Source organism: Mirounga leonina, unplaced genomic scaffold (assembly GCF_011800145.1).
Source record: "Mirounga leonina isolate KUSES-001 unplaced genomic scaffold, KU_Mleo_1.0 Mir_418, whole genome shotgun sequence".
Lineage (NCBI taxonomy): Eukaryota > Metazoa > Chordata > Mammalia > Carnivora > Phocidae > Mirounga > Mirounga leonina.
Window position 1 is genome coordinate 7,127,765 of NW_023270739.1, and position 27,998 is coordinate 7,155,762.

The 27,998-nt window shown below is 44.4% G+C and overlaps 1 protein-coding gene across 2 annotated transcripts; it reads right to left on the reverse strand.

Moving 5' to 3' along the window:
- Positions 1 to 687: 687 nt before the first annotated feature.
- Positions 688 to 27,513, reverse strand: EIF3L (eukaryotic translation initiation factor 3 subunit L). Of its 2 annotated transcripts, XM_034987542.1 has the most exons (13): positions 27,414 to 27,513; positions 26,864 to 26,912; positions 25,571 to 25,781; positions 22,798 to 22,877; positions 19,758 to 19,819; positions 16,141 to 16,210; positions 15,852 to 15,925; positions 11,892 to 12,063; positions 10,089 to 10,243; positions 9,168 to 9,338; positions 7,616 to 8,113; positions 1,907 to 1,987; positions 688 to 902 (listed from the first exon to the last, which is right to left on the reverse strand). In XM_034987542.1, the coding sequence occupies exons 1-13, from the start codon at positions 27,444 to 27,446 to the stop codon at positions 864 to 866; spliced, it is 1,695 nt and encodes a 564-aa protein (XP_034843433.1). In that variant the 5' UTR covers positions 27,447 to 27,513; the 3' UTR covers positions 688 to 863. The 2 variants fall into 2 exon arrangements, with proteins under 2 accessions (XP_034843433.1, XP_034843434.1); XM_034987543.1 differs by lacking the exons at positions 22,798 to 22,877; positions 26,864 to 26,912; positions 27,414 to 27,513 and having other exon boundaries at positions 25,571 to 25,649.
- Between the last annotated feature and the right edge of the window lie 485 nt (positions 27,514 to 27,998).

Consider the following 27,998-nt stretch of genomic DNA (forward strand, 5'->3'; position numbering starts at 1 on the left):
GCTCTTCCCAGGGGAGTTCCCAAGATGGCAGAGACCCTCTGGGCGTTTAAGGAAGGAGTTGCAGAGAGTGAAAAGCACACAACTCAGTTGTGACTGGCCGTGAAGGTGTTGACAAGCAGCTGTTATCAAACTCACTGAGGGTGGGAGAGGCTGCACACAACGTAAGTCACGGTTTTCAGTGTGAGGCATAAAAGACATGGGCAGCAGAAAATGGTAGGAAAAAGTAGTCGCTGGGAGCTTTTTTAGAACTATCTCCCTCTCTCTCGTTCTAACAAATAAATAAAATCTTAAAAAAAAAAAAAAGAACTACACAGCCTTGAGCAGTCACTTTACAACCTGAGTGCGATTCCTCATCAGCGAAGTGGGCCTACGACTGCTAAGCCTGCGCCGTGAGGTGTCAGCAGCGTACCTGGCTTCCTCGCAGCTCAGTTCATGGCCACAGGAGGTGTTCAAGTTTCTGCCTAAGACCCAGCACCTCTGCTAACATGCACGCATATCATAGCAGGGCACTTAATGCTCACAGGATTCTTGTGAGGTGCAAATAAGATACTGAATGTGAGAATGTCCTGCGAACTGCAAATTCAACTGAAACACCAACAACTGACGCATCAGGAGAAAAGTGTCACAGGAAATCACATATTGTCGCCCTCGACCACAGATTCCCCGCAACAACGATGAGATGACAAATCTGGCTCCAAAGATCTTTTACTGAGACCTATTTAAAGCATTTCAGTCCTTAATTCAAATAAACTTCAATTCAGCTGAATGGCTGATGGCTGATCTAGGTAAAGGCTTCACGGTGACAAAAATATGCCCACCTACAAAGACCTCAAAATAAGTTCCTAACAAGAGTGTGAATGTACTCAGGGTCTCTGTCCCATCTTCTTCAGGGTTCGGTTGAGCTAGAAGAAAAAGAAAAGCAAAATTAAATATGGAGATTTCACCAACCCTTTTCCTCCAGTGTGCACAATCACCAGGACAGACCCCTGGGCCGCCCCTCTGAAATCAGGAAGGGGTGTCTCTGATGCGGGCATGGGTGTCCACCTTGGGTGCATAAAGCCCCAGTTAGGTGCTCCACTCCTGACACTCCTATGGCCCTACACATTTCATGCAGACCGTTCTTCTACCTGACACACACACACACACACACACACACACACACACACACCACCCCCCTACACTGCTCCACTCCTGACACTCCTATGGCCCTACACAATTCATGCAGACTGTTCTTCTACCACACACACACACACACACACCCCACCCCCCTACACTGCTCTGTCCATTTTATAAGACACGAGGCTCAGAGAGGCTGAACTTGCCAGGGGTGCATTATTCCGGCAGAAGGAGCCTCGTGGCTGGACCAGAGCATAGCAGTGACCTCTGCTGGAGAACTCAGAACACCAGGATGAAGTGGCTCCAGCTATGACCACAGGGAGACCCGCATGCACACACCCTGCATCCTCGTAGCGTTTGGCCTGACCCACAAGACCTCTCCTAGGGCAAGACGTGAAACACATGAAGTCTGTCAAAACACAGCTTTCCAGTCCTCTGCCTCCAAGAACTGGCCAGACCTGTCTAGGTCGGAGAATAACTGCCAAATGGGGAGGGATGGGTAAGAGCAGGCAGGGAATCCACCCATATTAGGAAATACCAGGGAGGGAGAGGAGAGCTGGCCACCCGCAGAGAGAGATCTTGGAAAGAGATGCTCTAGAGAAGGCTGACACAGCAAATGCTACAGGCCCAGCCCCACTCCCCAAACCCCAAGCAGCCAGCCAGTCTCGCTCAGAAACTTTAAAAAGGGCCAACTCGAGGCTTTCTTGAAGTGAAAAATAAAAACTTTCAAAACTCCCCACTAGTTCCTAACCTCTTTCTCCAACCCATACACCACTCTCTGACTTCTCACCTCCTCAAATTTGTGAATCTGCCGGATAAAGAAATCCCCATAGCGCCTGGCAACCTTGGTGTCTGCGATGTGGATCATGTCCTATGGGAAAAGCAAAGCAGAGTCAGAGGCAAGCAGTGAGGTACAGCCACTTAAGACTTGCAAGTAACCATGCTGCTAAGTGCTACATAAACCCCTACGGTGCTTTTCAAAAGCAAACGGGGGGGGGGGCGGGGGAACCCTATGAGCATTACCAGTTGATAGCAGCTCTTTCTTTCCAGATGCTTGATTTTTATTTTCTTGTTAACCCATTTATTTTATTTATTTGGCGGGGGATGGACAAACAGACCCCCACCCCCAGCAGGGAGCCCAACTCGGGGCTTGATCCCAGGACCTGGAGATCATGACCTGAAGGCAGGTGCTTAACCTACTGAGCCACCGAGGCGCCCCTATTTTTATTTTCAAGTCTTTTTTAATGAACACAAATCTTTCAGCAATAAAAACATTTAAGACAGCATTTTATTCTCATATACTGTTTAGGAGTGTAAGGATGCAAATGAGTCCAGATTCTAAATTTTGTTTTTTAGCTCAAATGTGGTTGAACACCATTTTACTTGTAAATTCCTGCATAATCTAGGTTAAGGCCCAAGAACTCTCTGAATCTCTTTGGATTTTTTTTTTTTTAAAGATTTTATTTATTTATTTGACAGTGAGAGAGGGAACACAAGCAGGGAGACTGGGAGAGGGAGAAGCAGGCCTCCTGCTGAGCAGGGAGCCCAATGCCAGGCCTCGATCCCAGGACCCTGGGATCATGACCTGAGCTAAAGGCAGACGCTTAATGACTGAGCCACCCAGGTGCCCCTGACTGGATTTTTTTAAATCAAGGATGAAAAAAGAAAAGCCAGAAAGAAAGCAGGGACGCCCGGCTGGCTCAGTCAGCAGAGCACGCAACTCTTGATCTTGGTCATGAGTTACATAAAAATAAAATCTTTACCAAAACAACAACAACAACAACAAAACAACCCAGAAAGCAGCATTTTGCCAAAGACAAACGTGAACCAGTTAAGAGGAATAATAACCCCAAAAACATGCAATCAAAAACATTTTCATGGGGCGCCTGGGTGGCTCAGTCAGTTAAGCATCTGCCTTCGGCTCAGGTCATGATCCCATGGTCCTGGGATCAAGCTCTCCTTTGGGCTCCCTGCTCAGGGGGGAGCCTGCTTCTCCCTCCTCCTCTCCTTCTGCCCCTGCTGTGGCTCTCTTTCTCTCAAATGAATAAATAAAATCTTAAAAAAAAAAAAACAATACTTTTTCATGTGTGGACTTTTGAATCATATTATTAGTATTTAATTATGTTGTAATTTAATTAATACATGAATACAACCTCATAAAAATTTTATTTGTAATAACCAAACTGTTAATTCTTGGGAGAAGTATTTTATGTATTTATTTTGAAGCAAAGCTTTACACAAGGTGGAGCTTGAACTCATGACCCTGAGGATCAAGAATCATGTTCTACCAACTGTGCCCACCAGGCATCCCAGGAGAAGTGGGTATTTTTTGTTTTTTTTAAGATTTTTATTTATTTATTTGACAGAGAGACACAGCGTGAGAAGGAACACAAACAAGGGGAGTGGGAGAGGGAGAAGCAGGCCTCCTGCCGAGCAGGGAGCCCGATGCGGGGCTTGATCCCAGGACCCTGGGATCATGGCCTGAGCCGAAGGCAGACGCTTAACAACTGAGCCACCCAGGCGCCCCGAGAAGTGTTTTGTTAAAGACCATCCAGATAATTGGGTCTACTTCAGCGGGGTTACAAAGTGATGACAGGGGAATGGAGCAGATTACCGATACTGCCAAAGAATGTATGTTAGGCACTGAGAATAAATTCGAAAAGAACTTTAGTTGATGTGATACTACAAGGGATAGTTTTGATTTTTAAAAGCATGAATAAAACACTGGAAAACTTCCCTATTGACATGTTTCTACTTTCAGTGAGATCGTTCATGTCAGAGATAGCTAAGTTCTGCCAAACATCAAGTCTTCCAAAAGCCATAAACTCTAAATGAGAAGGTTTGGTTTAGCAAGATGAGTTTTCAAAACAAACTACCCAAACTGACCCAGCAATTCCCCAAGTAGGTATACACCCAAGAGAATATGTTCACACAAAAACTTGTACATAAAAATTCATAGCAGTGTTATCCACAATAGTCAAAAGGTAAAAACAACTCAACTGTCCATCAACTAATGAATGGATAAAGTGGTGTATCCATACAGTGGAGTAATTCCTGGCCATAAAAAGCTATAAAGTACTGATATGCACCACAACTTGGATGAGACCTGAAAACGTGCTCAATGAAAGAAGTTAAACTCGAAAAGGCCACATATTTTATCATAGCAAATATCAAAAACAGACAAATCCAGAGAGACAGAAAGCAGATTACTGGTTTGCCAAGGATTAGTGGACAAGGGGACTTGGGTATGACTGCTAATGAGTAGGCAGTTGTGCACATGTGGAATTAGACAGTGGAAATGGCTGTGTCACATTGTGAATATATTACTAACCACAGAATTACATCCTTTAAAATGGTGAAGTTTAGGGCGCCTGGGTGGCTCAGACGGTCAGCGTCTGCCTTCAGCTCAAGTCATGATCCCAGAGTCCTGGGATCCAGTCCCGCATCGGGCTCCCTGCTCAGCGGGGTGCCTGCTTCTCCCTCTGCCTCTGTCTCTTATGAATAAATAAATAAAATCTTTAAAAATAAATAAATAAAATAAAATGGTGAAGTTTATGCTATACAAGTTATACCTTTAAAAAACTGCCCCCAAAAATAGTATGTTTAGACCAACACTTTTCTCAAAACAACTAAAAATACAGAATAAATAATTTTTAAAAATCTCCTCACAGCATCGAAGAGCTGACAGTAAAGAGCTACTTAAGAGAAAATAAACCATTCTAAGCAAAACAAAGAAGCCTGCTCTGCGCGGAGGGCATTTGCTCATCAATCCCAGAAGACGAGCAGAGGGACAAACCAAGGCCAGGGCCAGTCTTACAGAAGACCCTGTGTGCACTGCTGGGTCCCTACAGGGCTACACCCTCAAGCTAAAGGCAGACCAGGACTGGGCAGCCATCCCACTCCAGACACCAAGCAACGCTCACCAAGTTGGGGGAGGAACATAAAAAAGTAAAGAGAGAGACCCATTCCCGGGGACATTATAAACACAAGGTGATTCTTCTGACAATCTGTAGCCTGGGCTTGTTCCCAGGCACTTTGAAGAAGCAAAAGCAAATCCCTTCTAGAAGAATGAATGTTCATCCCACACTTCAAAAAATGCCAACAAAGTTTTTCAAGAACAACGAACTGTATGTAGTAAAAAAAATAAATAAATAACCAAGCACATTAAGGAAACACTTGATCATGAATTTTTAAAAAATTAGAGAAAGCAAAAACAGAGCTGAAGAGATCAAAAAGGACAGAGTAATCAATCAAAAGAATATTATCCAGAACAGAGACAAAAAAAGATGGAAGAAGGGTTTAAGCAACACGAAGACAGAATGAGGTCTAACATATATCAAGTAAGAACTCCAGAAGAAAACAGAGCAGAGTCAGTAAGAGATATTAGCTAAAAATATTCTAGAAGAGATGAAAGACACCAGCCTACTCATTTCAGCAGACTGTTTTAAGTCCATATCGGGGTTCCACATATGTCTGAGTAGTACATCTTCTTTACTTCTGAGTGTACGCACATGGGTTAACAAAGAGGGGAGGGTGTTACTTCATGGAAAGAACAATTCTAGGAGTCTAGCATATTTTAAATCTGAAAAAAGACTCACCTAGGAAAACAAAACAGAACTTAGTTATTTTAAAAACCTCATTAAGCACATTAAAATGTTACCTTGAACTTAAAATCCAACAGTGAAAACTCACACTGCCCCTCAACCTGCCCCTCCCCCTGAGAGGAGCCTAGGACGTTGCTTGTGCCTCCTTCCAGAAATAACTCTGCATTCTCAAGCAGATATAAATGAATCACTTAAAAAAACATCTTCAATGAACCACCACTGACAGCCACTTTCTAAAACCATGTACGCTTTCTGTAATAACCAAAATCACTCAAAAGTCCATCCGCATTAGAATGGGAAAATCGCAGCCAACTCCTGCAACAGCAGGGGGCCAAGCGCAGAACAGTAAGCACCAACGGACTATTGCTGGGCATGGCAACGCTGGATGGCAATGCTCTCAAATCTAACACTGAGGAAAAGAAGCCACACACAAAAAAGAGCACATGCTGTTGTCAGTCCATTACATGAAGTTCAAAACTAGACAGCACTAATCTAGGGTGGACAAGTCAGGACAATGGCTCCCACTCGCTAAACTACTTCTGAAAGTCTAACCTCACCTTCCCGCTTTCTTCTCTGATCTTCTCTTCTGCCACAGCCTCTTCTCCCAGGTCACTGCAGCCACAATGAAGCTGTCCCTCAAACATACTGGATCCACTCCTGCCCCAGGGCCTTTGCCCTTACCACTCCAGCTACTTGGAATGCTGCTCCCTCAGATATGTGTTTGGCGAATTTCTTCACCTCCTTCAAGTCTTAGCTGCAATTTCACTTCCTCGACAAAGGCTACCCTGAGCACCTTATGTAATACTGCAACCTTTGCCTTCCACTACCACTACCCTTAACTGCGCGGCACTTGGCAGTTTCTAACCTGCGAAAAAATAAAGGAAACTTTTAATTTTTCATGTTTGTAGGCCCTGCTCCTGGTAAAACATTTACCCAAGGTCAAAAATGACTTGGCAAAACCTCAAAACATGGGCTCTATTCCTGTCCCAAATACACACTGTACATCTGCTTCATTAAAAAAAACAAAAACCCACTAAAAAGGAACATTCCAAACATAAAGATAAGAAAAAAACTTGCTGATTCCCATAAGATTCCAGTTTTACAGCCTTTCTGGAAAGTCTTTCATTACAACTTGTAACTCTATGTAAAACAAGAATGAAAACAAAAACAAAACCATATATGACTCTTGCACCAACTATTCCTTCCCTGGAGCACTCTCCTCTTTGTGAAGACTATATCCCAGGCAGCTATCTTAACTTGGACTAGAATGAAACTTTTTTTTTCTTCAAAAAAAATGTTGGGGTGCCTGGGTGGCTCAGTCAGTGAAGGGTCTTGCCTTCGGCTCGGGTCACGATCCCAGGTCCTGGGGTCAAGTCCCACATCGAGCTCCCTGCTGCTTCTCCCTCTGCCCCTCCCCCGGCTCGTTCTCTCTCAAAAATGAAATAAAATCTTTAAAAAAAATTTTTTTTTTTAAAGATTTTATTTATTTGAGAGCAAGCGAGCATGAGCAGGAAAGAAGGTCAGAGGGAGAGAGATGGTGCACACTCCCCACTGAGCAGGGAGCCCAATGTAGGGCTTGATCCTAGGACTCTGGGATCATGACCCAAACCAAAGGCAGATGCTTAACTGACTGAGCCACCCAGGTGCCCTTTTCTTTAAAAAATTTTTAAAAAGTTTGTTCATTTTGCACTGACACCTACTACAGGGTCTGCTTCATTATAATGTTTATTGTCCACTTTTTTACATTAGAATGTCACTGTGAGGACAGAAACTTTTGCTGATTTTGTTCACTGCTAAGTCCCAAATGCTCAGAAGAGTGGGTGCTTAGTAAACACTGATTGCTGAACAGATGAAGAGAGAGGGCCCCAGAGGCCTAGGCTGGAAGGCAGCCATACCTTATCAATGTAGAAGTCAACCTCAGAGGCCGACTGAAATTCGCCATCGAGGGCAGAGATGCCACTGGTCCACACCAGGTTCTTCATTTTGTGCTTGAAGACAAGGAGCTGGATCCGGAACTCCTGCTCTGTGAGGTCCAGGAAGCCAGCCAGCTTGGCCACAGGCATGGTGGTGTAGAGCTTGAGGAAGCTGCGGATGGTGGAGAGCTGGGCCTGCTGCTGCACTTCATCGGAAAACACCTTCAGCTGCTGCAGGAAGGGCTCCTTGTGGTAGTTGGGGTGCACGTTGTCATAGTTGGGGACCACAGGCGACAGGAATTTGGGGCACGAGTAGCTGAAAAGTTCCTCATAGACCTGTGGGTCACCCTTTTGCATGCGGAGCATCTTGTCCCCGTATTTCTCCCGCAGCTGCAGGTGAATGCTTTCATCGATTCGCATGGGGTACATGGTGAGGGCAATGGCCAGCAGCGCGTGCATCTGCTCATTCTGCTTGTTAATCTAGGGGTGCGAGAAATTGGTGCAGGATCAAATGAGATGGACTTTCTGAGGTCCCCACTGCCAACGTGGCCCTACCACCCTCCCAAGAACACGCTGCACAGACCTCTGATTTCTCCCTGGTCTTGCACTGGTCAGTTAACTTTCCCGAAGTCTCTCCCAATCCACCCTCTAGCTCTATTGAACTTCCAGCCCACTTCTGGGGCCTCCTCAGCTGGCTCCTGGATTCTTCACTGGGGCCTCCTTCTAATTCTCCCTGGTCCACCCCATCCTTCACCAGCAGATCAATCCTCCCACACTATTATGACTGAGTCATCCAGAAATTTTGATGGCACCATAATGCCTATAAAAATTAAATACTTCAGCTAGGTAGTGAAGGTTACCCCAGAACCTAACACCCCAATTTGACTACTCTACAACCCTCCAACAAAACTGTTCATTGTCCTGCTACATCACCATACTTCCAAGTCTCAACACTTTTGCTCTGCCTAGAAACCTTCCCAATTTGGGGCGCCTGGGTGGCTCAGTCATTAAGCGTCTGCCTTCACCTCAGGTCATGATCCCAGGGTCCTGGGATCGAGCCCTGTGTTGGGCTCCCTGCTCAGCGGGAAGCCTGCTTCTCCCTCTCCCACTCCCCCTGCTTGTGTTCCTGCTCTCGATATCTCTTTCTGTCAAATAAATAAAATCTTAAAAAAAAAAAGAAAGAAAAGAAACCTCCCAATTCTATGCACGTCTTGGACCCTCCCTCCTCCATGGCAAACTGCTTGAGGATGATACCTACATCTAACTCCTTTTTAAATACCCAGAACCCAGTGAACACTCAAATTGTTGCTGAATAAATGCTGGGGGACAAAAGTAAAACAAAAGATACTGTCCTTATCGTCAAGGAGTTAATGATCTGAAATAATAGGTACAACAAAAGAAACTTAAGAGTAGAACAGCCATTAAGAAATCATCCTATTGAAAAGACATACAAAAAGGAAAATTTTGGATAGTGTTTACCAAAAACTGTGGGGATTAGGTGCCAAGGGGTCAAGCTGGTCAGAGGCTTCCTTACCATCTCATACTTGTAGGTGGTCCTCTGGAACATGCTCTTGGTCCTCTGGATGTAGAGGAGGATGTTGGCAAAGACCCGGATGGCATCCTGGTAGCGACGCATCATCAAATATGCAAAACCGACGTAGTAGTATGTGGTGACCTGGCACTCAGGCACCCGAGAATACATGCTCTGTGCAGGGAGGGAGAAGCACCCATGAGTCCTAAAACCAATTCATCCCAGAGAGAGTCTGGAAGCTGGCAGGGCCCAGTGTCAGCTGAGGTGGAAGCCCCTTACAGAGGCCCTGAACTACCCAGGGAAGCCCTGGCTCCGGAGTTAGAGGCTCTGAGTTCAGACCATACCATTTACTGATCAAGTTATAGGACCTGAGAACTCCATATTGTTAGATGTAACAGAAAAGCACTGGATCAGGTGACCCTAACATTTCTTTCAGCTCCAAATCCCTCCACACCTCAGGTGTGTATTCTTCCTTGCTTTTCCAGATAAACCCGATAAAGACAGATAAACAAGAAAGACTGAAAGACAAAGACACACACAAACAAAAAAGTACTGATTTTTCTGTGGCTAAGAAAAACCACCACAGCTAATCATCATTGTCTATACCATCTTAGAACTAAGCCTCTTACTAATCCCTTTACTAGTAAAATTTGAATAGTAAAAATATGAAAAGTAAAAATCTGCCATTATCATTGTTCTGAAAGTAGAATCAAAGACTGAACATTTTGAGTGTTACTAAGCAACAAAGAGAAAGCACCTTGTCTACGTGCAGATGTTCACTACAGTGCTTCCCCCACGTCTCAATTTTCAACTAGCCTGGGGAAGAATCCTCTTTTTGATCCCTGAAATTTGTCCTTATAGATCAGAGTCTCTGAAAGCAGACTCTGGCTCTGGGTAGGGGGGTAGGGGGAAACAGGTAATCACCTTCTTATTCAGTTCGATATTCTCCAGCACCTTGATGGCCTGGTAGTAATCCCCCAATAGGGAGTGCAGACGCAGAAGCCCCACCAGGCTGAAATACCCAAGCATCTTGTAAAGGGAGTGCCGTCCATACTCGCCAGCCACACTCTCGGGATCACCTGAAAGAAACAGACACTATGACCATAGGGGCAGGTGAAGGAAGGTAAACCTAAGCCTTGAGTGTCACTGAGTCGACTCTTCACCTACTACTGGCCTCTAAAGCTTCCTGCAATAGGGAATAACTGCCTTCAAAGGAATACCCAGAAGCAGCATGCCTGACCTGCATCTTTTTTTTTTTTCTTTTTAAAGGTAATCTACACCCAACGTGAGGCTCAAACTCATGACCCCAAGATCAAGAGTCACATACTCTGTACCGACTGACCGGCCAAGTGTCCTTGGCCTTATACTAACCTTAAATTTACCAAGGAGAGTTGTGGGGGGCGGGGGGCCAGGTTTTTGTTTGTTTGTTTGGTTGGTTCCAAGACCCCTGAGATTACTGAAATGGCCCCTTTTATCAGGAGCAGTTACTCATCAAGGCCACTACTTTCAGGAAGTTCATAAGGTCAAAGCTACTTTCCTAATAACACTTAGATGCTATTTGTCTTTCTCACTGAAATGCCATTTGCACTGATGGTGCAGAAACAACAGTGGGTAAAACCACTGACAACCTAGCATAAACCAGGCAGTGGCAGCAAACTCTATCAGTAATTACTGTGTTCTTTCCCACCATATGTGGTAAAAGAACCAGCCACTTTTCCACAAAACACCATTTTTACTTGAATGATTGACACACAAATTACGGTTACTTAGATTTGGGTATTTAGCAGACATTTTTTCAAAAATGAATGAGGTGAGCCTGTTACACTTCAATAAAAACAAGGGAGAGTGCTCACTGCCGATGAAAATGTGAGCTTTTAGGCAAATTCTAGTTTTAAAAACATGTATCTGCCACTATGAGCCCAACAGCTTCTAAATAAAGACTTATCTGATGAGGCTGATGATGAAAGTGGTATTTCTAGGTTGTATAATAAAATATGTCAACATTGAGAAAATCTTTGTAACTCAATGAACCAGTATTTTACAAAATTGTGCAGGAGTAAAAAGATCCATTCAAGCTGCAGGATAAACCAGTAAACCTTAACATAACCAAGTAAAAGTTCACTGCTAAGTTTTCGGATTCCTCACTGCAATTTACCAGTATGAAACCCCCATTGTCAAGTTTGGATGCAGTAGCAAAGAACAGCAGAACTACCTGAAAAGGCTGTTAAGATACTCCTCCCTTTCCCAACTCCATGTCTGGGTGAGGACAGGTCTCCCTCATATACTTCAACCCAAACCGCATATTGTAATTCTAACAGACTGAAGGCAGGGGCAGAATGAGAATCCAGCTCTCTTACTATGCCAGGTGCTAAGGAGATTTGCAAAAATGGCACTCTTCTCACAGGGAAAAAAATGTATATGGATAAACTCTGTGATTCTTAGTCTTTAAAGATCGTAAAGTGGTCCTGACACCAAAAAGTGTGAGAAGCGCTTACCTACACGAAGGCCCTGGAGATACAGGAGTGTCTGCAAATCAGACCTCGTGAGTGCCGGCTGGTTCAGTGTGCTGGCCTACAGACGGCCAAGCCCGACAGCCCTCAGCACCCGCCCTTGGCTGCTGTTCACAGCCAATACCAAAGACAGGCAGCCGTTTACCTAATCCGCCGTGGCTCCCCCACGCTCCCCACGGCCGCTCTTCCCCTGGAACAGATGGCAAGCAGCACTCACCTCCACTTGTATACACCTCCAGCTGCCGGTTAATGTTGGACTTGTCTACCAGGGAGTGAAGGACATTGAGGACACTGTGAACATTCCAGATTTTGGGATTGGAGCGAAGGAAGTCGATCTCCTCCTCCGACTTCTTGGCAGTCTTGCAGCGGTACTGACTGAATGACTGAAACTGTGGGGAAGAAGGGAGAGAGGCAGGAGTGGCACACGATGTTGAAATGGGGGGACAGTGCCTGGGGTCCGAGGGGGAGGGCACAGCACCACATCTCATGCTAAACTGTTCTGTATGCTACTTGTTTTTGCAAACCCATCTTTGATTACACTGAATTGTGTTCATTACTAAGTATGTCACTTCTTCCACAGCTAAATAAAAATCTCTAAGATGAAAGGTAGTTTGTGAAAAAACATTCGATTTGGAGTCAAACACAGCCTAGAGTCATTTAATGTCTCTGGGCTTCACAATGCAGTCGATCTGGCTGTCAGAACTGGGTGGCTTATAACAGATCTTTTTCTCTTAGGCTGTGCCATGCCCGAGTCAGGATTACGAATGACAACATGGTGGAGACAGGGTTAGGTGTCTGTATGTGTGAGTCTTGCCTACTGGAGCTGACCATCCATTCACCAGGGACAGGAACCCAGTCTGAGTCACCTCTGTATCGACCACAGGGCCTCACCAAGTGGAAGGCACATCTAGGGCCCACACCACAGGTATTCTTTAAGGCAGTGGTTCTATCTGGAACCAGGAATGGGCTGGTTCCTTCAGTCACCCAGAGAACAGCACAAAAGATCTACCCACTCAACCAGTCTTTTTTTTTTTTTTTAAGACTTTATTTATTTATTTGACAGAGAGTGAGCATGAGCAGGGGGAGGGGCAGAAGGAGAGGGAGAAGCAGGCTCCCCACCGAGCAAGGAGCCCGATGTGGGACTTGATCTCAGGACCCCGGGATCATGACCCGAGCCGAAGGCAGCGGCTTAACTGACGGAGCCACCCAGGCGCCTCTCGACCAGTTTTTAAAAGTTCCTTGGTCGATTCTGGTGCACACCAAGTTTGGAAACCAGTGACCCAGAATCAAGGTCCTAGATGACCTGACCCAAAAATGCTCTTCAAATTAAGTCCAAATTAGCACCTTCCTCTAAGAACACAGAAAAAAGTTTCCAGATTTATAATAAACAGAAGAGTATCCAGAATATAGAAGGAATTCTCATAATTCAGTAAGAACAAGATAATCCGATAGAAAAATGAACAAAGGATACTGAGGATTACTTCAAAGAAAACCAAAATTGGTTAATTAACAGGGAAAATACCTAATCTCTTCACATATCAGAGAAATGCATATTAAAATGAGATTACCATTTCTTTCCCATCAAACAGACAAAAATTAGGCCAATAACATCCATAGCAGAGAAAAACTCTCAAATGCTACAGATAGCAATGTAATTTGATACAGCCCTTGGAGAGGACACGGTATTACTATTTATTAAGGTCCAAAGTGATTGAAGTGTTCTGCATCTTGACTGTGGTGGTGCACACACATTTGTTAAATCTCATCAACAGCACACTTAAAATCAGTATTTCACTGTATGCAAATTTTGACTCTATAAAGCTGATTTTAAAAAACTTAAAAAGCGGGGCACCTACGGGTGGCTCAGTCAAACATCTGACTCCTGATTTCAGCTCAGGTCACAATCTCAGGGTTGTCAGATCAAGCCCAGTCTCGGTTCTGCACTAGATGTGGAACCTGCTTGGGATTCTCTCTCCCTCTGCCCCTGCCCCCCTCCTCCCGCAGACACTCTCTCACTCTCTCAAAAACAAACAAAAAAAAACCCGTAAAAAGCAAAAATTCTTCAACCAACAATTCTACCTCTGGTGATCTCTACAGACAGACCTATGTGTAACACATACAGGAATATTCATGGACTGTTTCTAATAGTGGAAACTGTACACCCACAGCTTCATCACAAAAACAGTGGTATATCCGTATCATGTACATGGCAGAAAAAAAATAAAGCCATCTCTACGTAGACATGTTAAGTGTTCCACATCACAGCAAATTACACAACATAATACCATTTAAAAAAATTTTTTTTTTTAAGGAAACACTTTTTTTTTTTTTTTAAGATTTTTATTTATTTGACAGAGAGAGACACAGCGAGAGAGGGAACACAAGCAGGGGGAGTGGAGAGGGAGAAGCAGGCCTCCCGCCGAGCAGGGAGCCCGATGCGGGGCTCGATCCCAGGACCCTGAGATCATGACCTGAGCCGAAGGCAGACGCTTAACGACTGAGCCACCCAGGCACCCCAACATAATACTATTTTTAAATGGTGTATTTTATACGTACGTTTATATAAATGCCCGAGAAGCATGAATGTAATGCCTATCTTTCCAGACAATAACCGATGCCTCCGCAAAGGCAAGGAAGACACTTTATTTTTTTTTTAAAAGATTTTATTTGTTAGAGAGAGATAGAGAGAGCAGAAACACAAGCAGGGGGAGTGGGAGAGGGAGAAGCAGGCCTCCCACCGAGCGGGGAGCCCGATGCAGGGCTCGATCCCAGGACCCTGGGATCATGACCTGAGCCAAAGGCAGACACCCAACGTCTGAGCCACCCAGGCGCCCCAAGGAAGACACTTTAAACTTTATCTGCAGTTTGGGGCCACCTGAGTGGCTCAGTGGGTTGGGCATCTGCCTTCGGGTCAGGTCATGATCCCAGGGTCCTGGGATCAAGCCCCCCATCAGGGTCCCTGCTCAGCGGGGAGTCTGCTTCTCCCTCTCCCTATGCCTCTCTCCCCAGAGGTTCGGGCGCATTTGTGGCACTCACTCTAAGAAAATAATCTTAAAAACAATAAAGATAAAAATAAACTTTATCTGCAGTTTGAAAAACACAAAGTTTTTAAACAGTAATGACACATTCACACATTACCTGTACTGATAAAAATAAATGAAAGCAGAGTGGCAGGGAAAAGCCACTTACCCCGTGTGACATCTACCTGGCCGGGAGGAATCACACCTGGCTCTTGCGGGCCAGTCTTTGCTAGAGTGAGAGCACTTTAAGCCCCTTAAGAGAACACCAGCTAAACCCAAGGGATTATGATAATCTTAAGAAGGATGAAGAACCTTAGCACAGATGATCCTCCTTTGACTTGCTATTAGTCAACAGGACCACCAACCTTCTAAAATTATGCCAAAGGGGCTGACACAAACCAAGGAGCCAGAAAAGGCAAACAAGGCCAGTGTGGTTTTTGGCCTTCTCTGTGCAAAGGCACCGAAGCCTCATAAGCCTCTCTCTCAATGGGCCTTAGGGGGGCTTTTTCAGCATACCAATCGCAATCTGCCAGCACTTTGTAAGTCTCTTTGGTCTGTGCAGCTCAAATAACAGCTTTATTAAGAAACTCATTTCTCCTGAAACACCCAGTGAGAGTTATACCATCCCCATAAAACTCATGGAAAACAAGTATTTTTCCAAATTCAATTGTTCTGGGTTTGTTTTTTTAAGATTTTATTTATTTAAGAGAGAGAGGGCTCAGGTGCACAGACTCCACTCTGAGCGTGCAGCAGACACGGGGCTCGATCCCAGGACCCCGAAATAATGACCTGAGCCAAAATCAGGAGTTGGCCACTCAACCAAGAACCCAGGCGTCCCTCAGATTTATTCTTCAGAAACAGAATATAGACTTAAAAACAAAGTAACTGACTCCAAAGCTTATGACGCCTTTATTTTTCTAACCAGATCAACTCTCAAGTCAGCTCAACTCTGCTGCCTTCCAAGCTCATATCCAGAGCTCTTAGGCTCTTTTCTGGCTCTTCAGAAAACCATGACATCAAAGACCACCACAGTGGGATAGTTCCCACAGTGATGGGACATTTTTATCCCAAGCATGTTTTTAACAACGCAAACAATGATAACAGCTGCTCTTTTGTTGGACTAGTTATTTCAAATTAGACCAAAGCTGACCAGATACCTGATAGATGAACTCATCAATGATATCCCAGAGCCACTGGTTGGGTAGTTCAAGGGGAGCAGGACCATCAGCATCTGTGCAGGAGATCACAGAAAAGTCAGACGCAAAGCAATGACTATGCTCACTTAGTAAGCCTACAGAATGCATTTTCTAATTTTTCTCTTAAAAGAACTATGAATCATGCGACATCCCTCCTTCCCACTCCCATGTTAAAATCCTGCTAAAAAGAGCTGGAGGCTAACACTAGGCCTCATCGTAGTCTCACACCCTGGCCAAACCTCAAACTCACTAAGAATGTAGTTGAAGAGATTGCAGTAGTTGTAGTAGGACTCAAACCTCTGCTCCAAGGAAGGCCCTCCCTGTAAAGAGAACAGAGACATCAGGACAGATATTTAAATATTGTACTCATGGTCTGCCATGACAGCTGAACACACATGAGAACCAAGGCCTAATCTCCCCTTCTTGTGCAAAGAGCACTCAAGTCAGAGGGAAGACAGCAGTACTAGAGCAGTTCAAAAGGGCACCGAGTATCTGACCACAATGATTAGGCTTTATGGCAAACAACCTCAACTGACCATTTGAGAACATGCATGCAGATCTGGTGAAGCAGACAGAAGTACTAACAAAAGCAAAGAACTAAAATCATGGTGCTCGAAGGATGGTGAGTAAGCGCAGATAACGCTACTATGCTGGACTAGACTACAACAGGCTAGGAATGTAGAGGTCTTTCAGCGCCAAACAGGAATCTAGGCCAGGGAGATCAGCAAATCCACCATCACCTGTTTCTTGCAAATAAAAAGCTCAACTGGCATATAGCCATATACACTCATTGTCTATGGCTGCTACAAAGGCAGAGCTGAAGATTCAACAGAGACCACTATGGCCTCAAATCCAAAAAACTATCTGGCCCTTTACACAGAAGGCTGTTGACCCCCCAATCTAGACTTGATATTGCTGGCAACTGACAACCACTGAAGATTTCTGAGCTGGGGAACAACATGATACTATTTGTGATGAGCTAGAAAGAACACAGCCCTGGAGTTTTAGGCCCAGTGCTTACTAACTGTGAGCTTCTGACACAGTATTCAATCCCTCTGTAGCATGAGACTATGTAGTGAAAGAGCCCAATGTAATAAATGCTCTTTCAATAAGCTCCCCCCCCTGCCCCGCACCGGGTTTAAAACGGGTCATATATATGAAAGTACTTTGGTACCTAACAAAGAGGTTATACAGTCAATAAACTTCTGCTGAATCTTCATTACGGACCAAAGGGAAGATGAGAGGTGGTAAAACCAACTGTACTGTGGGTCTGATGCCATGGTCTTCCCAAAGAAGCGATGTTACACAGGCTAGCTAGATTCTCAACCTAGTCCACAAAGTACCTGAGCTAGAGCAGCAACGGTAGGAGGGAACCTTTACTTTCTATCAGATGAGGTAGTCCGAGATCTCACTGGGATGCCAGAAAAACATGGCCCTCTGCGTTACTTTGACAACAGGAACTCCTCCAGCTACCACTGACGGTGGCTCCTGTGGCAAGGTAAGAGATCTAGCCAGGTCAGGTGGTCTTCAGAGAGATGAAAGTTGACTGTGAGAAGGTGGAAATATTCTAAGCAGAGATCATGGTGCCAGGTTCCTTCATTTACACGTACACATACAAGCTCCAACAATTAACCTGTCACCATCAAGGATTAGGCACCAGATTATAGCAGTGACGAGAAGAAGTCCATGCCCTGGTGGGGTTTTACCCTCTAGTGCAGGTAGCAAACAAAACCCAAGTAAACAAACACTACAGTGTCAGCCAATGATGTGTGCTCTGCAGGGCCAGAGTATGGCCAGGAGCCCAAGAAAGGAAGGAAAGTTGTAAGAAAGACCAGCAAGGGAGTCAGGGGCCAGATCAAGCAGGACTATGACGAAGACCTGGGATTTTATTCTAAGTGTGATGAGAAGTCATGGTAGGATTGTGACGGAGAGCATGACCTGACGAGACCATGTCTCAAAGGGATCCTGCAGGTTACTAGGCTGAGAATAAGCTCAAGTGAAGAGTGGAAACTGATACCAGAAGCAGCTACATGGTTCAGGCAAGAGACGACATAACACCTTGAACGAGGGCAGCGGCAGTGATGGAGGTGAGAAGTGGATAGTTTCAAGAAGTATGTTGAAGACAGAATTGAGCAGGATTTGCTACAAGGCTGGAGTGAGAGAAAAGTCAAGACCACCACCAAGGGGGAGCCTGGGTGGCTCAGTCGGTTAAGCGACTGCCTTCGGCTCAGGTCATGATCCTGGAGTCCCAGGATCGAGTCCCGCATCGGGCTCCCTGCTCGCCAGGGAGCCTGCTTCTCCCTCTCCCGCTCCCCCGTCTTGTGCTCTTTCTCTCTCTCACTCTCTCTCTCAAATAAATAAATAAAATCTTAAAAAAAAAAAAAAAAAAAGACCATCACCAAGGTTTTTATTCTAAGTCACTTGGGTGGATGGTGGTATTATTTATTGAGTTGGTTGACTTAAGAACAGGCTTAGAGGGAAAATAAGACTTCCGTTTGGGGTATGTTAAACTTGATATGATGTGCCTGGGTGGCTCAGTCAGTTAAGCATCTGCCTTCGACTCAGGTCATGATCTCTGGGCCCTGGGATAGAGACCCTTGTCAGGCTCCCTGCTCACTCGGGAGTGTGCTTGTCCGTCTGCCCCTCCCCCTGTTAGTACTCTCTCTCTCTCTCTCTCAAATAAGTAAAACCTTTTTAAAGACTTTATTTAGGGGCACCTGGGTGGCTCAGTCGTTAAGCGTCTGCCTTCGGCTCAGGTCATGATCCCAGGGTCCCGAGATCAAGCCCCACATGGGGCTCCCTGCTCCACGGGAAGCCTGCTTCTCCCTCTCCTACCCCCCTGCTTGTGTTCCCTCTCTCACGGTCTCTGTCAAATAAATAAAATCTTTGAAAAAAAAAACAAACAACTTTGAGAGAGTACATGCAAGTGAGAGAGCACAAGGTAGGGAGGGGAAGAAGGAGAAGCAGACTCCCTGACAAGCAGGGAGTCTGACGTGGGGTTCAATCCCACGACCCCAGGACCTGACCTGAGCCAAAGGCAGATGCTTAACCGACTGAGCTACCCAGGCACCCCAAAATAAAATCTTAAAACAAAACACCCAAATTTGAGATGACTATCAGACAGCCAAGTGGAGATGTGGAATAGGCAGCTGGATATACAAGTATGGATTTGGATAAACAGGGGCTAAAAATAGAGATTTTCAGTCATGGTGTATATAAATAGTACAGTTATTTTAAGAGACTTGCGCATTCTAAAATTCAGAAATGAGAGAAGAATCAAACAAGTGCCCAAAGCTGGGAGAGTACAGTAGAAAGAACACTGGTATCACAATAAGCCAGGCCTGGGTACAAGGAGTTTTGCCACCTACTCGTTGCATGAATTTGAGAAAAAGCAACCTCTTTGCACCTCAGTTTGCCTGCCTTGCAGGACTACTGTGAGGATTAGAGTATAGATGCCTGCCAAGTACCTAGTATTATGCCTGGCACACAACGACAGTTTCATGTGTGTTTCAGAGAGCAGAAGGCTCATAGTCATGCACTGAAGGTAAAAAGCAAGGGCATCACAAGCTGAGGCAATAGAAGGTGTTTGGGAACACACCATTAGGATGGCATCCTGCAACCCAATCAATGTGATGAGTGCCGAGTCAGGAACTGTGGGGATGGAGAAACTGAAAAGGACAGACAAGCTATGCCATACCACAGTTTGTCTGGGACAGACACCCAACTTGTTGGATTCAATCATTCCCTCTGTCATTTCTCAACACTCAAAACACATGCCAACCACTCTTGGACACTGAACCAATAGAAACTAATGATTGTGTTCCAAAGGCAAAAATGGCATAGAACCAACAACAGTTAGATACTCACACTGACTTTGGCATATATGTGCCTGTAGTATAATTCTTTGTACAAAATTAGGAAGACGGCATCTGAAAGAGATGGCAAAGAGCTGCTTTAGTAATCCACAAAACAACTAGGGTCTTCAGGCAGTTTTAGCCTTTTGAAGGGAAGAGAGGAATAAACATGATTTAAGACACAAAATGAAATCTAAATTCTAATACACCCCAAGAATACATGCAACAGGAAAATTCATCTCTCGTTTTATCATTTTTTTAAACCTTTTTTTTAAGATTTATTTATTTATTTGACAGAGAGACACAGCGAGAGAGGGAACACAAGCAAGGGGAGTAGGAGAGGGAGAAGCAGGCTTCCTGCTGAGCAGGGAGCCCGATGCGGGGCTTGATCCCAGGACCCTGGGATCATGACCTGAGCCGAAGGCAGATGCTTAACGACTGAGCCACCCAGGCGCCCCTCGTTTTATCTTTCAACCTCATCTTAATCTCATTCAGATCCATTTCCCTTAGCCACTTAGATTTTTGCTATCCAGTTGCTTAGCAAACCAACACATAAATAAATTGTAATAGCTCCAAAAAAGGCAATGTCACATTATCAAAATTGCAGACACATAGGTACTTTCGACTTAGAAATTCTAAAGAATTTATCCTATTGACATGATACAACCACTAAAAAGAAAGGAGGAAAAAAAGTTCTTTGGGTACAGACGCTGTACAGAAAAGAATTAACAAAGTAGGTCTGAGACTTCTATCCTTTGGCTAGTAAATTTGGTCCTTGGCTGGCATCCGGGAACCTGGATTTCAGGAGGGTCCCCAGTACCCCGACAAGGGCAATCTGCGCAGCCTAAACTGTGCAACACTATGGTTTATGCTGAACTCCTGCCTTCCTTCTTGGAGCCTGGAATTTTGGTACATGCTAGGCAGAGGGTGTACCCACAAGACAAGCACCCAATAAAATCCTCGAACACTGAATGTGTTATAAGCTTCTCTGATAGACAACTTTTCACACGTCACAATTCTTTGCTCAAGGAATTAAGCACATCCCAAGTGATTCCACAGGAAAGGACTGTTGATAACATACATGCACCTGGTTTCCTTTGGATTCCACTCTGTGTGCCCTTTCCCTTTACTAACTTTGCTCTGTAGCTGTGGGTACAGCTATACCCAGAGTCCTAGCAAATCATCAAACCTGGGGGTGGTCTTGGGAATCCTGGAGATGCAGAATACTCTCCAAAAATATAATAAACTTTAAAAAGGCAAGAAAATGGCATTTGGTCTATGTAAAAAAGAAACAAGTCATTCCTATTTGCTTACGTATGCATGGACTATAACGGAAAGGATAAAGAAGAAAGTGTTAACACTAGATGGCTCTAGAGAAACTGAAGACTTGAGGAGGGAAGAGGGAGGAGGATTTTTACATCAAATCTCCTTTTATACTATTAAGCCCTGTGATTACTTACCTGTTTAAAATTATACACAGTTGACCCTTGAACAATGTGGGGGTTAGGGCCATAGACCCCCTCCCACCCCGCACAGTCAAAAACCCACATACTCCTTTTGAGTCCCCAAATATTTAATTGTTAACTTTAGCAGCCTACTGCTGACCAGGAGCCTTACCAATAACATAAACAGTCAACACATATTTTGTATGGTATACATATTATATACTGTATTACCACAGTATACAATATGTAAGTAATCTAAAGAGAAGAAAATGTTAAGAACATCTTAAGGGTCAGGACTGTATCAAAAAAAATCCATGTGTACGTGGCCTCACCCAGTTCAAACCCATGCTGTCAAGGGTCAACTGTATTTTGAGATTGCTACTGTTAACACACACAATATTACATTCTTTATAGACAACATATTAAACAGAGCTTATGGTCTGAGCAACACAGAAAATAACACCTCCTACAAAATGAGTTCTAAACTTGTGTACCAATAATACTAAAAATAAAGTGTTCCCCAAAAATGCTAGCTATATCAAAGAAGTACAAGACTTGTACATTGAAAACTATAAAATGTCATTAATATAAACACCTAAATAAATGGGAAGACATCGCATGTCCATAAATTAGAGGGCCTAATATGATGGGAATATTCCCCTAATTTATCTTCAGATTCAATACAATCACTATCAAAATCCCAACTAACTTCTTTGCGGCAACGGACAAACTGATCCTAAAATTCATATGGAAATTAGGGGCGCCTGGGTGGCTCAGTTGGTTAAGTGACTGTCTTCGGCTCAGGTCATGATCCTGGAGTCCCTGGATCGAGTCCCGCATCGGGCTCCCTGCTCGGCGGGGAGTCTGCTTCTCCCTCTGACCCTCCCCACTCTCATGCTTTCTCTCTCATTCTCTCTCAAATAAATAAATAAAATCTTAAAAAAAAAAAAAATTCATATGGAAATCCAAGGGACTCAGAAAACCGACAACAATTTTGAAAAAGAAGAACACAGTTGGAGAACTTACCACCTCCCGGTTTCAAAACTTACCACAAAGCTACAATAATCCAGACAGTATGGCACAGGCATCAGGATAGACACATATCAGTGGAGTTAAACTGAGAGTCCAGACATAAATCCTTACATTTACGTGATAACCAATTTCAACAAAGGTGCCAAGACAATCCAGTGGAAAAAGAATAGTCTTTCCAAAAACTGGTCTGGGACAACTAGATATGTACATGCAAAAGCATGAAGCTGGATCTTCCTATTTTACACCATATATAACAAACACCATCATAAAGTGAAAGGTGGGAGGAAGCCAGACAGCCCATTCCCAAGTGAATGTAATGACCCCCAAAATCACAGGGGGAAATGGAAACAAGTCAGGACAAAGATCTCAAATTCAGCTTCATCACATGTGAGATGTCTCTGTCCCCTTTGTTTATTCCGCCTTCACTCAACAAGTTCTTTACTAAGGGTCTACTATGTACCAAGCCCTGAGGAAACAAAGCAGTGAGCAAAACAGACATACTATTCTGAGCTTCCTCATGACCCCTCAGTCACAGAATCCCATCCAGCATACAGAACACAAAGAATGCATACCTACCATTGCCAACCTGTGGAGCAATGGCTTCAGCCTCAGGCCAAGGTGTATTCTTGAAGAATCTTTCAGTCAACTTGGTCCAGCTGAAAATCAAGCAGAAAAATTCTAGAACCCCAAAACAGGAAGCACCAAAGAGGCAACCCACACATTTTACGGATAAGGACCCAGGCTCATAAAGAGGAAGATGTCACAGAAACAAAGTCAGGGCCAGAACCCTCCAAGTTTACAACTTTCCTCAACCCAAAGCTACACCTCAACTTTTCTTAATACGGTGAACACTGTCCTTTTTATCAGTTATGCAACCACCATGCTCTTTAGGATCATTTCCTGCCTCTGTATCATGAACTCTACTCATACATAACAGCTTACTGTTCCCTGATCTGGTAACTACTTTTTAGACACTCCCACCCTTCCCCCCTTAGCAATATTTTCCCTACTTTCCCAGAGCACTGTGCCTCCTCCCCCTATCCAAACTTGGAAGAAAATCAGTCTGTCTGTTGCAGTCTGATGCCACAACAGACCCACAGCACCCAACCCAAACACTGGTGCCCAAGATGCCTCACAGCCCTGATCCCCTCAGGAGCGACTTCAGCTTTCTCCCACTCTCCTTAAGCCCCACCTCTCCTCTTCTCCAGATCTTTCAGTTTAGCATAGAAACATATTCAAGTCCCCACTTCAAAATATATAAAAAAACACAAAGCATCTCAGTAACACTGTATTTTCCAAGGCACCAGCCATTCTACTCACCACACATTCTCCTACAGTAAGATCTACCACATGCTTGGCTTCAACTAGTCTATATCTGCCTGTACTGTCCAATACAGTAATTATTTGCCACATGTGATTATTTTGACTAAAGAACTGAATTTCAAATTTTTGTTAATTTTAACCAAAAAACCAATACTTAGTTACTGGAAAACATTCAAGTAAATTTAAGTTACCTGGTTATGTGAATCTGCTTTTTCTATTGTAAATGCTATGAAATCTAAATAGAGATCAGGTATTTCCAACATACACAAACTGAGATGTGGTATAAATACAAAAGATAGGGTTTAGAAGACTTAGCATGAAAAAAAAGTAAAGTAACTCATTAACAGTTTAATACTGATTATGTGTGGTAATATTTTAGATGTTGAAATAAGTTGGGGCGCCTGGGTGGCTCAGTTGGTTAGGCGACTGCCTTTGGCTTGGGTCATGATCCTGGAGTCCCTGGATCGAGTCCCGCGTCGGCCTCCCTGCTCGGCAGGGAGTCTGCTTCTCCCTCTGACCCTCCCCCCTCTCATGTGCTCTCTCATTCTCTCTCAAATAAATAAATCTTAAAAAAAAAAAAAGAAGTTATGAAAATTAATTTCACTTTTTTTTTTTAAGTCATCTCTACACCCAATGTGGTGCTCAAACTCACAACCCTGAGACCGAGTGGTACACTCCACTGATTGAGACAGCCAGGTACCCCTCCTTCTACATTTTTTAAATGCAGCTGATGAAAAAAATTAAATCACACCTGTGGCTAGTGTTATTATTTCTATGGGACAGCACTGATCTACATACTTCAACTAGAAAGACCAGGAGATGAAAGAAAAAACAGTTCATGGATTAATTCTATTCATTAATCCAAAAAGCCTTTGGCTATTCATTTTGTCCACCCACCTTCTCAGGAATTAATTAATTATTTTAAATTTATTTATTTATTTTTAAGTAATCACTACACGCAACATGGAGCTCGAGGGTGCCTGGGTGGCTCAGTTGGTTAAGCGTCTGCCTTCCGCTCAGGTCATGATCCCGGGGTCCTGGGATCGAGTCCCGCATTGGGCTCCCTGCTCCGTGGGGAGCCTGCCTCTCTCTCTCTGTCTCTCTGTGTCTCATGAATAAATAAATAAAATCTTTAAAAAAAAAAAACAGAACATGGAGCTCGAACTCACGACCCTGAGATCAAGGGTCACGTGCTCTTCCAACTGAGCCAGCCAGGCACCCCTCCCAGGAATGGTTTAAATTCTATATCCCTGGTGAAGTCTTTTCTGACTATCTCAACCCTAACTAACCTGTCTCATCTCTAATGCAATTACACAAGGGCAATCCCCTCAAAACAGAAGCAACCACTCAAAGTTTGGCTCACCCTGTTATGCATTAACTTGTACAGTAACTTAAAAATTAGACTCTGGGGGCACCTGGGCGGCTCAGTTAAGTGTCTGCCTTTGGCTCAGGTCATGATCCTGGAGTCCCTGTATCCAACCCCAGGTCCCCAGGTCCCTGCTCAGCAGGAAGTCTGCTTTCTCCTTCTCCCTCTGCCCCTCTCCCTGCTCCTTCTCTCTCTCTCAGATAAATAAATAAAATCTTTAAAAAAATTAGGCTCTGATATCAGGCTATGCCGGTTCAAAACTCAACATATGCACTCAACTAGCTATATGACTTACCCTTTCTATGCTTTTTCCCTCATCTGTAAGATAAAGAAAATAATACTACCTACTCCATGGGGTTACTGTGAAGAGTAATGAGTAAATACAGGAAAAGCATTCTGAACACTGCCTGATCTATACTGGTCAGACATACTAATTGCTGCTACGATTACTGATAATGATATTATTATTTTAGGCCCTATACAAGTTCTAGGAATACAGTCCAAAAAAATAACATGTCTCCTCACAAGGAATTACAGAACTCCTTGGGCACTCTCTTTACAGAGAAATGACTAAACAGCATCTCCTCCCCCCCCCTTAGGGGCTGTATCAGTAAACCAGTCCCACCCAGAAAGAGGGTCATTTCAGTCAGCACTCTGTACCTGTTCTCATAGATGTCCTGGATCTCATATACCTTCTGATCAATGACATCGCTGGATACACGACTGGCCTGCAGCTCATACACCTTCTGGTCAATCAAATCTGAGACGGTTTTGTGGAAATATTGGATGAAGTTTTTGATCACTTCAGGGATCACCTGATAGGTCTGCTGTTCATACTGACGTTCATAAGCCAGATCCTGCTTTGGATCTCCTAGAGGTTGGATATAATAAATACTTTACCAAGTGTTTTCAAACCCACATATGTTACAAAACAGAAGGGCAAGACCATCCCCCAAACAAAACTCAAGTCTATAAAATCAGGTACAATTCCCTTTTAAACAAAGATTTAATTGTCCCCAACTCACTCTCAATCCCATCGTCCTGTTTCTTCAAAACATTTACCACTATTTACAATTACATACTTGCTTATTATCTGTTACTTCCACTAGAACCTAAATCCTATGAGGGCAAGAACCTTGTCTGTCTTGTACTCAGGTATACCCTCGCACCTAAAACAGTTATATGCGTGTTGGAAGAGAGGGGAAAACCGTGGGAAGGGGAAGTAAGTAGGAGACAACTTATACACATACATTTTAAATATATACATTTATATATTTTTTTAAGTAGGCTCCATGCCCAGCATAGAGCCCAACAGGGGGCTTGAACTCAAGACCCTGAGATCAAGACCTGAGCTGAGATCAAGAGTTGGACGCTTAACCAACTGAGCCACCCAGTGTCCCAGCACTTAATATTCATTGAATGAATGACTGCTATTTTCTACCTACACAACAGTGCAAGTTACTAAACTTCTCTGCTCAGTTTTCTCATCTGAGAAAATGGAGACAATGTTAATTTAGGTACTTATTGTAAGGACTAAACGAAACACTTCGCACAAAATACCTGTAAAAATGCATGGCACTTACAAAATGCTAAGCCAAGCCAACTCATTATAATATTTCAGGAAACCTCAAAACCTTCCAAAAAGATTTCATCTGGGCTTGGTATGAATCACTAATTTTTCACAACAAGATTTTCTTCTTCAGCAAGTAGTTTAATAAGGAAGCCACAGCCAGGATAGTAAGCCTTCCCTTCTGAGACTTTGAGGTGGACCATGAAAAAGGCCTGATTTATTAGGCTCTATCCCACCCTCCTTCTAAGAACTAATAACTGACTCCAAACCTGGACCATGGAGAAGCAGTGTTTCACAGATGCCCGTCAGAGCTGTTCTGAGACATTCAAAAAGGTGCCAAACCCTAGAAGTACCCAGCGAGCCAGACAAGCCCGTAGTCTCACCTGTGTGCATATCATAGTCGCCTGGGTATGCATAGGGATCATAAGCAGCCTATTAACGAAAGAGAGATAGGAACAGTCACCAATTCATGAATCCAAAATGCTCGTTCGAGGACCTATGTGCCAAGTACTAAGGATTCAAAAGTGGATAAAACACAATCCCGACCTTTGAGAAACTCACATGCCCGTGAGAGAAAGGAGAATTAGCAGAAAATACAACGTTACGCGTGCAACAAAGCAAAGCACAAGAGGCTGTGGGAACCAACGGGGACTGACAAGTGAGCCAAGCCCACAGGAACTAAGTTACAGAAACAACCCATAACCAGCCTCCGTCTCCGATCTCGGAAAACGAGAGGACGAGGAGACCGGACTTGCGAAGTGGGCGGGCAGAGACCCGGCCGGTGAGGGCCGCGCACGCCGCAAGGCAGACCGCAGCTGGTCGCGGCCCGTGGAGGCTGGCAGAGAGGCCCGGACACCGTCTCACCGCGGGGCCCAGCATTCAGAGAACCCTGCCTCCATGGCGGAGCCCAGTACACGCGCAGGACCCGCTTACCTCGGACTCGTAATCATCAGCCGGATAAGACATGGCTGCGGGGCTCAGGAACACCGCCGGAAAGAACGAAAAGTGGGGCCCGCGCCTGCGTCGTGAGGCCGGAAGTTCAGCCCTCCAGGGCCCGCCGGGAAGCCGGAAGTCTTTAGGAAGCCCCTAGCGATATGAGACCGCCATATTAAGAAGGACGAAGACAACAAACCCCTGAATTTTTCTTCTTTCTTCAAACAGGGGCTCTACAAAGAAGCGTAACTCTTTAGCGCTTGCGTAAATTCAGAAATAAGGTTGAACTACTTCGGCATAACAAATGGGCAAAGTAAGAGACACCAGAAATAATGCCACACAAAAGATGGCTGACAGCCGCCTCAGGCGATTTCTCGCGAGAAGGGAAATTCGGGTATGGGGGCCTATTGTTGGTTTTAGGTGTAAGTTAAGTTTGCCTGCGGCAAGGCATGTCTTGAAATATTCGGCCTCAGAAGGGTGAACTTACTGGTGTAAAAGTTGAGAACTGGTCCCATGCAGGCGAGAGGTCATTGAGAAAAGGCGCCTGCCGACTTTGGACAATAAGGTTGGAGCAGGCAGTGTGAG